The 14,073-nt window shown below is 60.3% G+C and overlaps 1 protein-coding gene across 1 annotated transcript in view; it reads left to right on the top strand.

Annotated features, from left to right (window-relative positions):
• The first annotated feature begins 322 nt into the window (after nucleotides 1-322).
• The window catches only part of Chd5 (chromodomain helicase DNA binding protein 5), a 55,607-nt gene continuing 41,856 nt past the window's right edge, over nucleotides 323-14,073 (top strand). Inside the window, exons 1-2 of the mRNA XM_077791096.1 lie at nucleotides 323-401; nucleotides 9,748-9,875. Coding sequence (XP_077647222.1) covers nucleotides 323-401; nucleotides 9,748-9,875 — 207 coding nt within the window. The remainder of the gene's footprint in view (nucleotides 402-9,747; nucleotides 9,876-14,073) is intronic.

Here is a 14,073-nt window from a genome sequence, read left to right as displayed (position 1 = left end):
ATCCGGGCATGTGTGCCGCCCCCCCGCCTGCCGCCGTGCCGCCGGCGCTGCCGCCGCCACCCTCGGCCGGCTGCGGGACTGGGGCTGCCGGGCGCGGTGGGCGGAGCGGCCCGGGCTGTGCGGGTGCGGGCTAAGGCGGCCGGAGGAAGGGGGGTCGAGACGGGGGGGTGGAGGTTTAGGGGGTGGGGGGGCCGGCGTCCGCCATCTTCTCGCCGAGGCCGCCTCGCCCGCCGCGCGCGCCCGTCCGGCAGCGCACGGGTTAAGGCTGGCACCGCGCCCGGCGGGAGGGGGGCGCCCACCTCCCCTCCCCCCCGCGCCGGGCATGCGGGGCCCGCTGGGCACCGAGGAGGAGCTGCCGCGGCTGTTCGCCGAGGAGATGGAGAACGAGGACGAGATGTCAGGTGAGGGGGCGCGGGGGCGCCCCGGGGCCAGGGCAGTGGGGGCCCCGGGACCCGCGGGACCCGGGCCGGAGCGGGCGGCGGGGGCGGCGCGGCGGGGCTGGCGCGGCGCGGGAGGAGCGCCCGGGCTGCGGGCTGTGCTCCCGCCCTGCTGGCGCCGCGCGGCCAAGGGCGCAGGGCAGGGCGAGCGCTGGAGCGCAGCGCGCGGGCGACCCAGGGCGGGGTGCGACCCGGACCCCGGCTGCGGCGCGGGCCGGAGGACCGTGGGCAGGGGCCTGCGCCGGGCGCCCGGGCGGGGAGGGGGCGCGGCGCCGCCAGGGTCAGCCCGCGTGCCCTTGAAGGGGGCGGGAATCGCGCGCTGCTGGCGCGGCGCACCCGCCTCTCGCCTGGCTGCCGCGCGCCCCTGGCCTCGCCGCGGGCAGGCGGGACCCGGCCCCGCGCGTCTCGGCGCTAGGGCGGCCTGGGTGGGGCCGGCATCGGGGCGAGGACAGGCTGTGTTTGGGGATCTGAAGGCGTCCGGCATGGGAGGCTTCCTTCGGGCCCGCGAGGGCTGCGAGCTGGGGCGCGCGGGATGGGACTCCCGCTCCCTTTTCCCGGCCGCTGGGCGCTGCGACCGCCGCTCCCTGCACTTTGCCAGGGCTGCCGGCGTCCTCCTGGCGCACCCTAGCGCCCGCGCCGTCTCCGGCCCCCTGTCGCCCAGCGCAGCGGCGTTCCAGCCCACCCTGCTGCTGTGGCTTGGGGCCTGGCGCCCCAGAGCCGCCGCCCCTGCCCTGGCCGGCTCTCTCCTTTTCTCTCTCAGAATTCAGGATTTCAGCGTGAATGGATTTGGTGCAGAGGGGTTGCCTTACAGGGTAACCATTCAGTTAGCTGCCCGTCATTTGTTCCGACGTTTTCCCACCTGGCCCGCCTGGGCAGGGCCTGGCCAGCAGCCCTCCTCCGCTGCTCAGCGCCCTCCTGGACTCCTCAGCTGTGAGGTCCGAGGATCTTCCCGTCCCAGAATGTGCATCTGGCCCTCAGGGATGTTTCATGTCTTCTCAGGGCATGAGAACATGCCACAGTGGCACCTCTTCACTTCTGTTGGGGTGCAGCAGCCCCGAGGCTCCTTGGCACTTTCTCGCTGCTGTGGGGAGTCCCCCAGGTGGCCACGCCCCCGCCCCTCTCCCCATTTCTGTTTGCCTAATGGCTTTGACTCTGGGGCCTCTGTAGGAGGCTGTTTCTCACCTTGCAGTAAGGCCAAGTTAGCAAAGAGGCTGCTGGGGTGTCCCCACATGGGGTAGGGTTGTCTGGACAGTAGCTGTGACCTTCCCAGGCTGGTGGGATCAGACCCATTCCTGGGAGGGGAATACAGAGGCCCAGCACATGGGAAGTACCTGTGTTTGCTTTCCAGCTTGGAGGCTGGCTTCTCAGTAAGCTAGCTCACTGTTTTCCTCAGTGAGACGACCTGTGGTGTTTGGGGTGTGGCCCTTTGTGGCACTGATGGGGTGGTGGACAGCTGAGCAGGCATGGACAGCCCCATTTCTGGGACTGCAGACCTCTTGATGGAGTCCCCTGTCCTTTCCTGCCTTACTCTGCTCTCTCTGGTTGTATTGGGGTACTGAGTTTGGGGAAGGAAGGAGATGGGGGGAGGGGCATAATGCCAGGCTGGTGACACCCAACTCATTCTTAGGGCCGGAGAATTGGGTCTTGGTCATAATCTCCCTTCTGCCCCTCATTCTCCCTTTTTCTCCAGGGCAGGGGGGATGTTGTCCCCAGGGCCTCCAGGAGTGGTCCCCAAAGCCTGGCAGAGAAGATGTCCTGCTCCTGCCCTTCTTGCCTGGGGATTCCAGCCCCATCCACCTACCAGATGAGCCGCTCTGCCTCCGAGGTTCAAGCTCCTTTCCCTTGTCCCTGAACCCTTCCAGAACCTCCCGCCTATTCTCACTGACCTCCCCCCCCGCTTGGAGCTGGGGTCACCTCTGAACACAAATCAGAGCTTGGAACCTGGGTCCATCCTTTTCTACTCCATGCCCCTTTATCCTCGATCTGTCTTGTCCTTGGGCCTTGACTGTGACCTCTGCTTGAATTCCTCTTTCCTCTGCTCAGAGATTTCTCTTGGCCATTTGGGTCCCAGCTCCAGTGCTACCATGGAAGACCCTCTTTGATCCTCTGGCTCCAGTGTGGTCCCATTACAGACTTATTTTAATGGTTTATTGTCTGGGCAGCACTTCTTGCTCTCTGGATGTGTTATTGTCCATCTGCTGGGCCAGTGGGTTCCCCTTCAAGTGGACTTCCCTTGACCACCTGCTGTGCTCAGCCCCCCCCCCCAGCACTAACGGTGCCAAGAGATCATTATGGTCTCAGTGTCTGAGGGTGGAGGGGAACCTAGATCACTCCTGGGCCCCTGGATGTGATGGTGGCCTCAGCTCCAGCCTTCTGTCCCTCCTTCAGTGCTGACTGACCTGCCCACTAGCAGCCCGGGGCCCAGGTCAATGGCAGCGACCTGGAGTCAGCTGGTTCTGAAACATTGCAGTTTGAGGCTGGAGGAGTTAGTATTTTGGGGGCTGTCAAACTGTTTTTTCTTTTTTCTAATCAAGCAGTTGCACTCTTTGTCATTTTTTTTTTTTTTTTTTTGGCTCGGCTCCCCCTCCTGTCTCACCCTCAGAGTGGCCCTTGCTTCCTCAACGGTATTCTTGCTTCCTACCAACCCTTGCTAACTCTCTGGCTTTGTGTCAGCTGGGTGAGTCTGCTTCCAGGAGGAAGATGGGGTGGGTGCCCACCTCTTCTGGCTCAGGGACTAGCAGCTGCCAAATTCTCCTGGGAGCCGGGAGGACTGGTCAGTGAGGGCTTGGGAGTTGGCTGGAGGAGGCCTCCGATCTCAGCTCGGCTTTTGTTAGCTGAGTGGCCTTGGGCAAGCTCACCAGCCTTCTGCCTCAGTGTCCCCGCTTCTAGAATGGGACATAGCACTCACTACCTCATAGAGGGTTATTATGAGGCCTAATGAGATGGTGCATGTAGAACATTTAGGTCATAGTGCCCTGCATATAATGGGTACCCAGGAATCCATGGCTGGTATAATTAGCACCATCCAAGCGGGGAAGCTATCCTGCCTCCCCAGGGAAATGCTTTTGAGACTTGCACTTTCATCCAGTAAGCTGGGCAGGAGGAGGGCTGGGCGTGAGGCCCAAGGTGGGGCTGGAGGGATGGAGGACAGGGACATAGCACCTCAAAGCTTTTCCTTAGATAGAGCACTAATTCCTCTTGGGGCCACTGGTGGGCTGGCACGTTCCCTGCCTGGTTGGCCTAGCCACAGCCAAGTTGGTGGGCCCAGGTTTTTCCCTGGCCAGGCAGCGTGATCACTCCAGCCCCAAGGACACGCGGCTGACCTGTGCTCTCCACGCCTACAGGACTGGCCCCGTCTGCATGAGCATCTCTGGCTTTCTGAGTGGCTGTCATGACTTCTAAAGGCCCAGGCTTTCTTAGCTTGCTGGCATTCTTGAGGAATGTGTGTAGGGGTGGGGTTACAGGCATCCTGGTTATATTGTTATATTTAATATTCTTTCTGGGAGAAGGGAGGCAAAGGGAGCACAGTTTTCCCAGTGACTTGGCAGTGACTTCCAAGTTGATGAAGGATTAAGATTCATGTGTCATTCCACCAGTTATTCCACCCAGACATCTACCTATTCACCCATAAACCCAACCAACTAGCCATTTACTCACCATCCCTCCATTTATCTACCATTCATCTTTGTTATCCATCCAGCACTCATCCACTACCATTCAGTCATCTACCTTCCATCCATTCATATATCCATACATACACCCACCATCATCCTTTCACCTATCTACTCACCGTTCATGTCATACATCACTATGCATTCATCCATCTAGCCATCTATACATTTACCATCCATCAGTCCATCCAGAATCCATCCATCAATCATCCACTTATCTATACATACACATCCATCTACCCATCCAGAATCTGTCTGCTACTTATCTAGCCATTCATCTATCCATAGTCACCACCCACCCACCCACCCATTCTCCATCCATCCATCCATCCATCCATCCATCCATCCATCTACCATCATCTGTCTGTCCATATGCCTACCTGCCTGCCTGCCTGCCATTCCTCCATCCCTCCCCATCCATCTATCCATCTATCCGCCATCCACCCATTTACCTATCCACACAACACACATTTTTGGAGTATCTTCCCTGAGCAGTTTTGAACACAGAGCATGATGTCTTTCTGGGCTCTTGCAGTGAAACCCTGAGATTTTCTGTCTCATCTCTGTGTCTTTGTCTATATCTCCCCCTCCCTGGCTCTGTCCCTCTGTCCCTCTTCTGTCTCTATGTCTGTCAGTCTTGCCTCTGCTTCTCTGTCTTGTCTCCCTGTCTCTCCCTCTGCCTCCAGGGTTGTCTCCCCATGCAGTGAGGTAGGCATGAGACAGGAGTCTCCTCTCTTTTTCCTGCCCCCATCCATTCCTTGGGCCAGGAGGCCCCTTCCTGCCTGCCTTGTGCCCCTCACTCTCCCCAGACCTCAGTCACTCCTTGGTAGAAGCCTTGCCACCTCCCCTCTAGTCCCCTCCCTCTCAGGACTGGCGCTTTCTTTTGATGAGACGCCAATGAGGTGATGTCTGGGTTTTGTTAAATGTCATAAATAAATTATTAATCACTTCTTGGGCGGGAGTTCTGCCCCCCACATCAGCCTGGGTTCTGTGTCATGTGGGGAGGGCCGAGGACTAATGGGAATTTTTGTCTGGGCTCCACCTTGGCCAGAACTCCTGGTCCCTTAGCACCCAAAATGGACCTGACAGCCCTCACCCTGGGGCCACCCTCCCGGGCGCTGCCTGCATTGCTTAGCTCCGCCTGGGTGTCCCATCCCCACTTTTCACTCACAGTTTCTAACCCTTGGTTACCTGGAGGAAGGGTGCAGGGACAGGCCAACTTACAGAAGAAGCTAGAGTCAGCCAGGCAGGGACTTGGGCCACCCCAAGGAGGGGTGCTGGTTTGAAGCCATTGCACTGTCCTGTCCCTGCCTCCTCCTGACCGCCAGGTGGCCTTGTTCCCTGCTTGGACCTGGGTTACAGGGTGGGGAACAGAAGGAGCTCCTGGCTCCAGACCTTGGGAAGGATGGTGGATGCTGAGCTGGGTCCCTATCATTGACACATTTGGTGGCCCGGACCTTGGCAGTGAAGGTCTTGTCTAGCTCCTGCCTCTGTTCTTCCCACCCTTCGACCACCCAGAATCTGGGGCCTAACTGCCCTCCGCAGTCACGTGGTTTTCTTTACTCTGAGCAGCTGGCCCTTCCAAAGCTCCCTGCAGCCCGCTTCTGGCTCTGAGGCTGCTCCCAGAAGGGGCGGGGCTTGCCCTGGGTGTGGGCCTGGACCAGCCCCGACCTCCCCCAGGGGCCCCTGTGACCTTCCAGACCCGCCTGCCTTGGCTTCAGTCACCTCGTGGTCCCCAGGGTGAAGACCCACTTGGCACACCAGACATGCTGTTGAAATGCTGAATTCCGGGAGGATCGGTGCCTGTGGGTTCCCTGCTGGCGTGGAACTGAGATGTGGGCAGCTGACGGGCCCTCTGAGTTTGAGTTTCCACATCTGCTGTGAGATTGGTAGTTCTTACCTCCGGGGTTGCTGTGTGGTGTCTGAGCTTGAGTTTCCAATCTGCAGTGAGATTGGTAGTTCTTATCTCCGGGGTTGCTGTGTGGTGTCCCAATGGATATGACACTGTGGGTGCTCTGAGCCTAGGGCAGGTGATGTGTAGGCATTAGGTAATGTGTAGGCCTGGGATGGGCCACCCAGCTGTGTCAGCTTGGGGTCCCTTGGGGCTGAGCCAGAGTGTGCACGGGGAGCTAATAAGGGGCTGGACTGAGCTCAGGAAAAAGCTAAAGAACGTCCTTCTCTTCACCCTGCCAGGCTCTGTCCCTCCCTGTCTGTCCATCTGCTCCTTCCCTCTGAAGCATCCTCCCCTGCCCCTCCCCAGGCCTGCTCTGCCTGGGCGGCTCTGGAGGTGAGCGATAACCAGGCTAATGGTCCTAATTATAGCTGGCTTGGATCGATGGCACCTCAGGCCCTGGAGGGGCAGGGCTGGTGTGGGAGGGCCCAGCCAGGCGGGCCAGAGGTGTGGGCCGCTATGAAGGCCAAGAGCTGGCAGGACAAGGAGTCCTGGAGCCCCTGACCCCAGGGCCCAGGAGCCCACCACCACTGGCTGCATGTCCTGCGTCTCAGTACCCTCCGCATCTCGGCTCTGTCCTTGACAGCTGGGGCCGCAGGGAGAAGGGGCGGGGGTCCCCGGGCACAGGGCTCAGGGCTCAGGGCATGGCTGATGGTGGGGTTGCTTGAAGAGTGATTCCTAGGCCTAAGAGCCCAAGAACACTCACGGCCTGTTGCAGAAGAGGGAGAGGGGCCGTGTGAGAGGAGGGGCCGGGCTCTCATATTAAAGACAGGGTGCATGGACTTGAGGTGTCCCCAGGGTACCAGCAGCCTGTAGGAACAGGAAGGGGCTGTCAGAGAAGGGGGTGGGCAGGGCTGGGTCCCCATCTCCCCTACCAACTCGGAACCTTCCTGGAGGAGGATTTTATTAGGCAGATGGCCCTGGGCTGGGAGGTCTTCTGGGAGGGGAGGAGGGGTCTGTGATGGACAGGATCTAGGACCGATTCTCCAAGGTGCGTTCTGGGTGTGGTCAGGGTGACCTGTGAGGCGCCTCTTGCCTTCTTCCCACTACAAAGCAGACCACGAACTTCCTTCCAGAACTTCCCCAGTCACCTGTTCATCCTCGGTCCAGTCTGGTCAGTCAGGGACCATGTACTGATCTGACCTTCCTAAATCTGGGGACTGCTCTTCTGGGAAGGGACAGGGGACAGCCCAGAGCAGGGAGAGCCCCCACTCCCGAGATTGCATCAGCCTCAAGTGGGTTACATAACCATGTTGAGCACTGCTAGGGGGTGGGGTGCCTCTGCCTAGGCTGTCTCTATGGGGCCAGGGGAGTGGGCAGATTAGGGGTGGGCATCCTGTTGGCCACCTTAGCCTAGCTCCATGCCAACCCCGGGTACTGCTGGCCAATCTTCTCCACTCCAGGATGACTCTGGGGGTCCCCATGCATGTTTTCAGGGACTTAGAGGGACAGATGGGGTCAGCTCTAGCAGCCCCTGGCCTCATCCTGGCTGTACCCAGGGCCTGGCCCCCACTGTCCATGCCTCTGTGAGTTGGAGCTCATCTAAGGCCACCGCATCTGCGCCTCCACCTGGGTATGTCCTCAGCAGTGCTCCTGAGTGGGTCAGGACACACTGTGCTGGTGTCTCAGGACAGACTCAGGCTACCTGCTAAGACCAGCTCCCTGTGGCCCCTTCCGGAGCCTCCCCCTCCATGTCTGTGTGCTCCGCTGGTCCTCGGTGTTCCCACCGCCTCTGCATGGGGAAGGTTTGGACTCAGGCGTGTCCTGCCTCTGCCCAGGGACTCCTGGGGGCTGGCAGAGCAGAACTTGCTCCCCAGTTGGGACCCTGGTGCAGAGGGTGCCAGGCAGTGGTGTAGCCCCCACCCGGTGCAGTCTGGCCCTGCAGGGTGAATGGTAGGAAGGGTGTCTGCCCAGCCACCAGAGTCACCAGGGCCCTCTGAGGGCTGGGTGTGTGTGGAGGAAGCCTCCTCATCCTCCCTTGGGACAGGGAGTGGGCAGGGGTCCCAGGCTGGGGGTGGCGACTGTGTGGAGCATGGGAGGGGATGTTTGTTGGTTGAGTCCTGTGTGTGCACACGTGTGTCCATGCACACGTATGTGGCTTTTCTGTCTGCTGCATGGGGCCTGCACACAGCTGGCTGGCAGGTTGAACATACAGGATAGTAACAAGGACTTCTGAGGTCACCCTCTCCTGGTTCTGAGGTTCCCCTGGGCAACCTCACCCTCCTGCAAGGTGGCCACTGGACTCTGAGCTGTTCACTCTGCTGTGTCTCCCACCTTGTGGGCCCAGCCGGCTCTGCCTTTTGCTCCCCCGCCACTTGTGGCACATGGGGGTGGGGCAGGATGAGCTGGCCAGGGGTGCATGGGCCACCGCCTGGCAAGGGGAACTGACCAGAGTGGGGCCTTCCCTGGTCTCCTGGAGGTTTTCTTTCCGCATGGCCCTTTGCCCCATGTGTGGCCACAGTTCTACTCTGGGTGGCTTATTTCTTGGTGCTGTGTCCCCTGGGGGACCCTCCTCCCTTCCCCTTCATAGCCCATGCCTGGAGTCTTGGAACTTGGTCTCAAGTGTGGTTTCTTGGGTGGGAGTCCGGCCTCAGCCCACCGCGTCCCCATGGAAAGGTCACACATCATGCCCCCAGTACATGTGGGAACCCCTCCTGTAGGTTGGAAGTGGGGGAGGGGCAGTCCCACCTTGTGCCCTTCAAGAGATGGATGTGGAGCTCAGAGCCAGCACCTGACTTTTTTTGACCTAGGGCCCTGGGCATGCGCGCTCTCGCACACACACAAACACACGCACACACTACCACTGACCATACCCTAGGCCCTTTTTATTTTTTATTTGAAGACAGGGTCTCACTAAGTTCCCCAGGGTGGCCTTGAAACTGTGATCCTCCTGCCTCAGCCTCTCTAAGCTGAGGATTACAGGTGTGGCCACCACACCCAGCTGTAGCCAGTTTCTTCTTCAAAGATTCTCCACCCAAGTCCACTCTGCTCTCCTCGCAGCCTGTAAGGTGCTGAAACAAGCGAGGGGTTCAGGATTCTGGTGGCTTCCGGGAAGTCCAGGCCTGGTGAACGTGACAGTTCTCTGTGGGGTGCCACATCTTCCTGGGTGCCCAGCTGGCGTGTTCTTGGCATACTGTCCAGTGTATGTGTGTGTAGGGTGAGGTGTGTGCACCTGTGCATGTGGCTGCAGGATCAGGGCAAGGGGTGCAGTGCCATCTTGGATGCTCCTGGGTGGGCCCCTCCTCCAGCACCCCGGCTCTTGCTGTGCTGGTTTTATGTGGTCCTCAGGTGATGGGACCTGAGTGTCCCAAGTGTCCTGTTTTCACCGGATGGGCCTCACCCAGGTTGGCGCCTGTGTCCGGCCCTGACCCTCCCCGGGTGGTTCCTTGGGGCTGCTTCCTCCCTGCGCCCCAGGCCCAGTGCCAGCTGGTTAATCGCTCACTTTTGTTCCTGGCGATCAGCTTCCATGTCCCTGTCTTACCAGGGGTTGGTGGTTATTGTTCCATTTTAGAGGAGGGAAGGAAAGGCCCAGGGAGGGGACCTGACATTGTCCACCACGGCTGGCATTCCTGCCTGGCCCTGGTGGGGTCTGGGGAGGGTCCGGAGTGGTCGCCTGGCGTGGCGGGCGGGTCCCTGGACTCTGGCTGGGGGAGCAGAGGGTAATCCCTCCCCACTTTGCCTCTTGCAGAAGAAGAAGATGGTGGCCTTGAAGGCTTCCACGGCTTCTTCCCTGCGGAGCCCGTGAGCCTTCCCAAGAAAAAGAAATCCAAGAAGCTCAAGGAGAGCAAGTCCAAAGGGAAGCGGAAGAAGAAAGAGGTGAGAAGCGCGGGCGGGAGGGGCGGCGGGAGGGGCGCCGGGAGACCCTGGCCTCACGAGGAGTCCCAGCTTCCCCGAGAAACACCCAGACCAGTTTGTGCCGGAAGCCTGGTGTGCGCCAGCCTTTCCGGGGGGCTCATGACATCCTGCTTCCTGAGAGAACGTTGGGGGGTGTCTCTCCTTTCTCCTGTGCTGGCTGCCCTGTGTGGGGACGGTGGTGGAATGCCCTCCCTCACAGCCGGTGGTCACTGCTCCTGGCTCTCTGTAGCCGCCTCTGTCCCTCTAAGCAGATGCACTGGAAGTGCAGAGGCGAGGCCCGCAGTCCTGAGAGCCCCTGGAGGGCCGAGCCTGCCCCTGGAGCTGGGCTCCTGCCTCTTTCATCCTGGTTCCCAGCAGTTCAGGAAAGGAGAGGGAGGTGCGGATGGACGGAGCCCACGCGCTCAGAATCCTTCCACGTGCTTCAGGGACTCGCTTGGACCCCAGGATCCACCCTGGGAATCGGTGGGATGGGGCTCTCTTAACCAAACCTCTGCAGAGAAACAAAGAAATTGGTGGGATGGGGATGGGGATTCGTCCTTGTCACATGGGAAACTGAGGCAGAGAAGCAGCTGAAGGGTCCCCGACTTGGACTGGGACCCCGGGTGCCCTGTTATCTTACTGCATGCCGACTGGGAGGCTTTGGGCCTCGTCTCCAGTCCTCCAGGCAGCCCCGGGGAGAGGGTGGTAGCCTGCATCTAGCTTCACAGGCAAGGGAGAAGTGGCTCAGGGACGGCCATGCCATGTCACGTGTGGTCATGCCGAGGTCCTTACCTGGGACTCTCAGCAGGGTCCAGCTTTCCCCCTGCCAGGCACGGCCCTCTCCTAGCCTGCCTGTGTGGCCAGTGCTCTGCCCCTTTTTGGTCCAGAATTGCAAACGAAAGGCCCAGGAAGGTGGCTAGTGAGGAGCCCTGGGCAGAGCCTGGTAGGGAGAAGGGCTGCAGAGGACCCAGCCGAGGGCCCACGTGCCTGCTGAGTGCTTGGGAGTCCACCTAAGGCAGTGGCGCCCTGGGGCCACTGTGGCCTCTTGCCCGCCTCTCAAGTGAGGCGGGGTCAGCAGAGGGCTTTGAGCGGCTGGGCACAGGATGTATCTCAGCTCTGGCTCCTAGGGAGGCCCCAGGGTGAGGGCCAGAGGCAGAGGCAAGGAGGCCCAGCAGAGGGAGAGAGGACAGTGGTGGGCGTGAGAGCGGCTGCCTGTGCCGCTTGATTCTGTGTCCCCTTTCCACCTCCCATTTGTTTTGGTGACACATTCAGTGCCTTCCCATGTGAGGTGGCCATGGAGCGGCCCCGACCTCTGCTTGTGGCCCGTTTCCCTGGGCTGTCTGTGATCTTGCGCTGTGGTCTTTATCCAGGGCCCCTCTGGGGAGAGGCCGAGGCAGCTTGGTTTTCTTTGCTTGGGGCTCTTGGCTGAGGTTGGTGGTCAGCCTTTCTCAGTGGCAGGCCCCGACCCTTCTGGGGGAGCTTCCTGAAGGGTGCACCTGGCCACGCCCACAGCCCCTTTCCCAGCTCCCGTGCTGTGCCCCCCAGGCCGGCCCTTGCCTCTGTTGCTCCACTGTGTGTGTGCACGCGGGGGATCCTGGGTCCTCCTGCTTGACTTTGCCCACACCTGCTGCCCTCGGCTCTGTCTTCATTCTGGTGTGATGTCCAGGACTGATGTGTCTGCCCCCTCTGAGGACACTCTACTCTTTACCCCTGGGCCAACCTGCAGGGTAGGGCCCAGGTCAGGGTTGTCCCTGGGGGTAGGGGGGTGGCCGAGGCTCCTGAGATGTGTAGGCCTGTATGCTGAGTCTTCTGAGGGGTCACGAAGGGGGTGAGCTTCCTGTTCCCAGTATCTAAATGGACATGTGGAGGGAGACGGGGACCCTGTCCCTGGAGGCTCCCCCACTGAAGGAGAAGCTGAGACCAGCCTTTTTGATGGGGAAGGTCCCTAAATTCCTTGCTGTAGTTCCCTCTGCACTGCGGGGTCCCCACCGCAGCCCTGCAGGTCTGTCCTTGTGCTGGGCAGTGGATGGGCTGGACGGCGATGCCCTCGGGTGACTTACTGGTGGAGGCTGTGAAACCTGTTCTGCTGCCCCACTGCCTTCCCCTCTGAGCCCCAGGCTCCGTGGGTCTCCATCCTGGGCCTCGCAGCCGAGGGCAGGGAATTCCTACATGTGGCCCCGGCCCAGTGCCTGTTTCCTCTCTAACAGATTTCTGGGGATGGGGTAGGAGGCTAGGACCGGAGGCACTACCACCTGGCCCTGGGTCTCAGCCTTGGGCTGGCTCTGCCCAGGCCCCCATTTGGGTCCCAGCAGGGGAGCAGCAGGTGCCTGTGAGAGCCACCACCCCAGGCAGGGCTGGGTTTTTGCCCCCTCCCTCCTGGACATGTTGGCCCTGGCCAGGAAGGAGGCAGTGTCTGGACAGAGGCCAGGAGTGGGAGGGTGCTGGCGGCCCCGCAGCCTCCAGAGCCTGCCAGGGCTGGTCGCTGCCTCTCTTCTCAGGGCCCTGGTCTCAGCCTCCCTCCTTTTTCGAGCTGATGGGCTCCCTCCTTTCTCCGAGGCCTGGTTTGGTTTTGTGTCCAGCCCAGCTCTCTGGCTCTCGTTTGCTGTCTCTGGCTGGGTCCTGCGGAGTCTCCCTCTGGCTCATGCTTTTTCTTTGCCTTATGCATCTGTCCCCTGGCCTCTTGCTCTCTCTCATCTCTCCATTTCCCCCCCTCCTGCCTCGTTTCCCTCCCTGCTCTCCCTCATTCTCCCCACTCCTCTCTACTGAGGTGCTGTGGTGCTTCCTGGAAAGGATGGAGGGCTGGGGTGGACTGGAGGACCCTAGGGGACAGGTCCCTCGAGGTGACCTTTGGTTCAGGGCTGCCCCCTTCCCTGCCTTCCTGAGAGCCTGGCTCTGACCTGCTGTGGATCCTAGGGGGTCTGGAGCATGCTGTGTCCAGAGAGGAGGGTCCCAGCTGCCTGCCTGCCCCACAGACCTGGGGGAGATGTGTGGCCAGGCAGGGGGATTGTATCCCTTTGCCCCTCTCTGTCTCCACCCAGGTGACCCCAAGAGGAGGTGCCAGGGCTGGTGGGCCCCAGGCAGCAGTTTGGGTGGGGGCAGGCAGCAAGTCATGGATTCTGATTTACATAAAATAACCAGGCTGCAGCCGGAACCTGAGCATATGTAGATGAAGCTCCTTGTCAGACCGGAGCGCAGGAGGGAGAAATGATTTCAACCTGTACTGCAGCGGTTACCATAGCAACCAATTATTCAGTGCTAAATTATAACTGTTTATAACAGTCGTGAATGGGAAGGCTCATATTTCATTCTTTCTTTTTCCCTCTCAATCTTGAAGGACCCCAAATTGAGAATGACCAGCTCTCTCAGCCCTTCCTTTGAGTTTAAATGCATCCTTTCTCGGGAGACGCGGTGTGTGCGCTGGGTGTACAGGGAGGGGCCGGGGAGATGAGAGGCTTCCATCCAGAAACAGCTGCGGAGCTGGGAAGGAGGGGGGCAGTGGGGACTGCCCACTTGGGGTCCCCAGAACCGAGGTTGGTGTGCTATGCCCTCCGTGGGAAATGGGGTGTAGAGCAGGGGCTCTTCCACCCGCCACAGGCACAGCTGGGGCGCACTGTCCAAGGTGCTCTGCAGGTGGCTTCCGAGTCCTCTAAGATTGTTCTTCCAGCCAGCGGAGCGGCTCCCACAGTCACGTCTGGGGCTGCTGCCGCGAAAGGACAGTGCCAAGGTCAAAGTCCCGACCGTCATCCTGATTTTCACATCCCACTGTGTGTCTCGGTTGCTCACAGAGCTCAGAGTGGAGCTCTGCTAGGGAATTACTGGTCTGTGCCTGGTCTCCTCCCCTGAGCAGGCTATGGTCCACGGCCCCCTTGTAGGGCCCAGCTATTCTCTGGTGTCCCCCTCTGCTTCTTGGTCTTCCTTCTGCCACGGAGGTCCTCCCAGTTCCTGGGTCTCTTCTCTGCAAGTTGTTTCAGAGTCAATTCAGCATCCCCCACACCCTTTCTCTGCAAGTCAAGATTTTTTGGGGGGCAGGGGGAACAAAAGGAGGCCCAGTTGTAGAAGTGTCAGAACAGCTGGTGCTGAGTTCTGCTGGGATAGACGTGTTCTGTGACTCGTCCTGGCTGGGGAGCGGAGCTCGGGGGAGTGCTGGGTGTAGGTGGGTGTGGCCCAAGCTGTGTGGGCT

This window comes from Urocitellus parryii, chromosome 11 (genome assembly GCF_045843805.1).
Source record: "Urocitellus parryii isolate mUroPar1 chromosome 11, mUroPar1.hap1, whole genome shotgun sequence".
Taxonomy (NCBI): domain Eukaryota; kingdom Metazoa; phylum Chordata; class Mammalia; order Rodentia; family Sciuridae; genus Urocitellus; species Urocitellus parryii.
The sequence above is the reverse complement of the archived record's forward strand: the minus strand, read 5'-3'. Positions and strand labels throughout refer to the sequence as shown.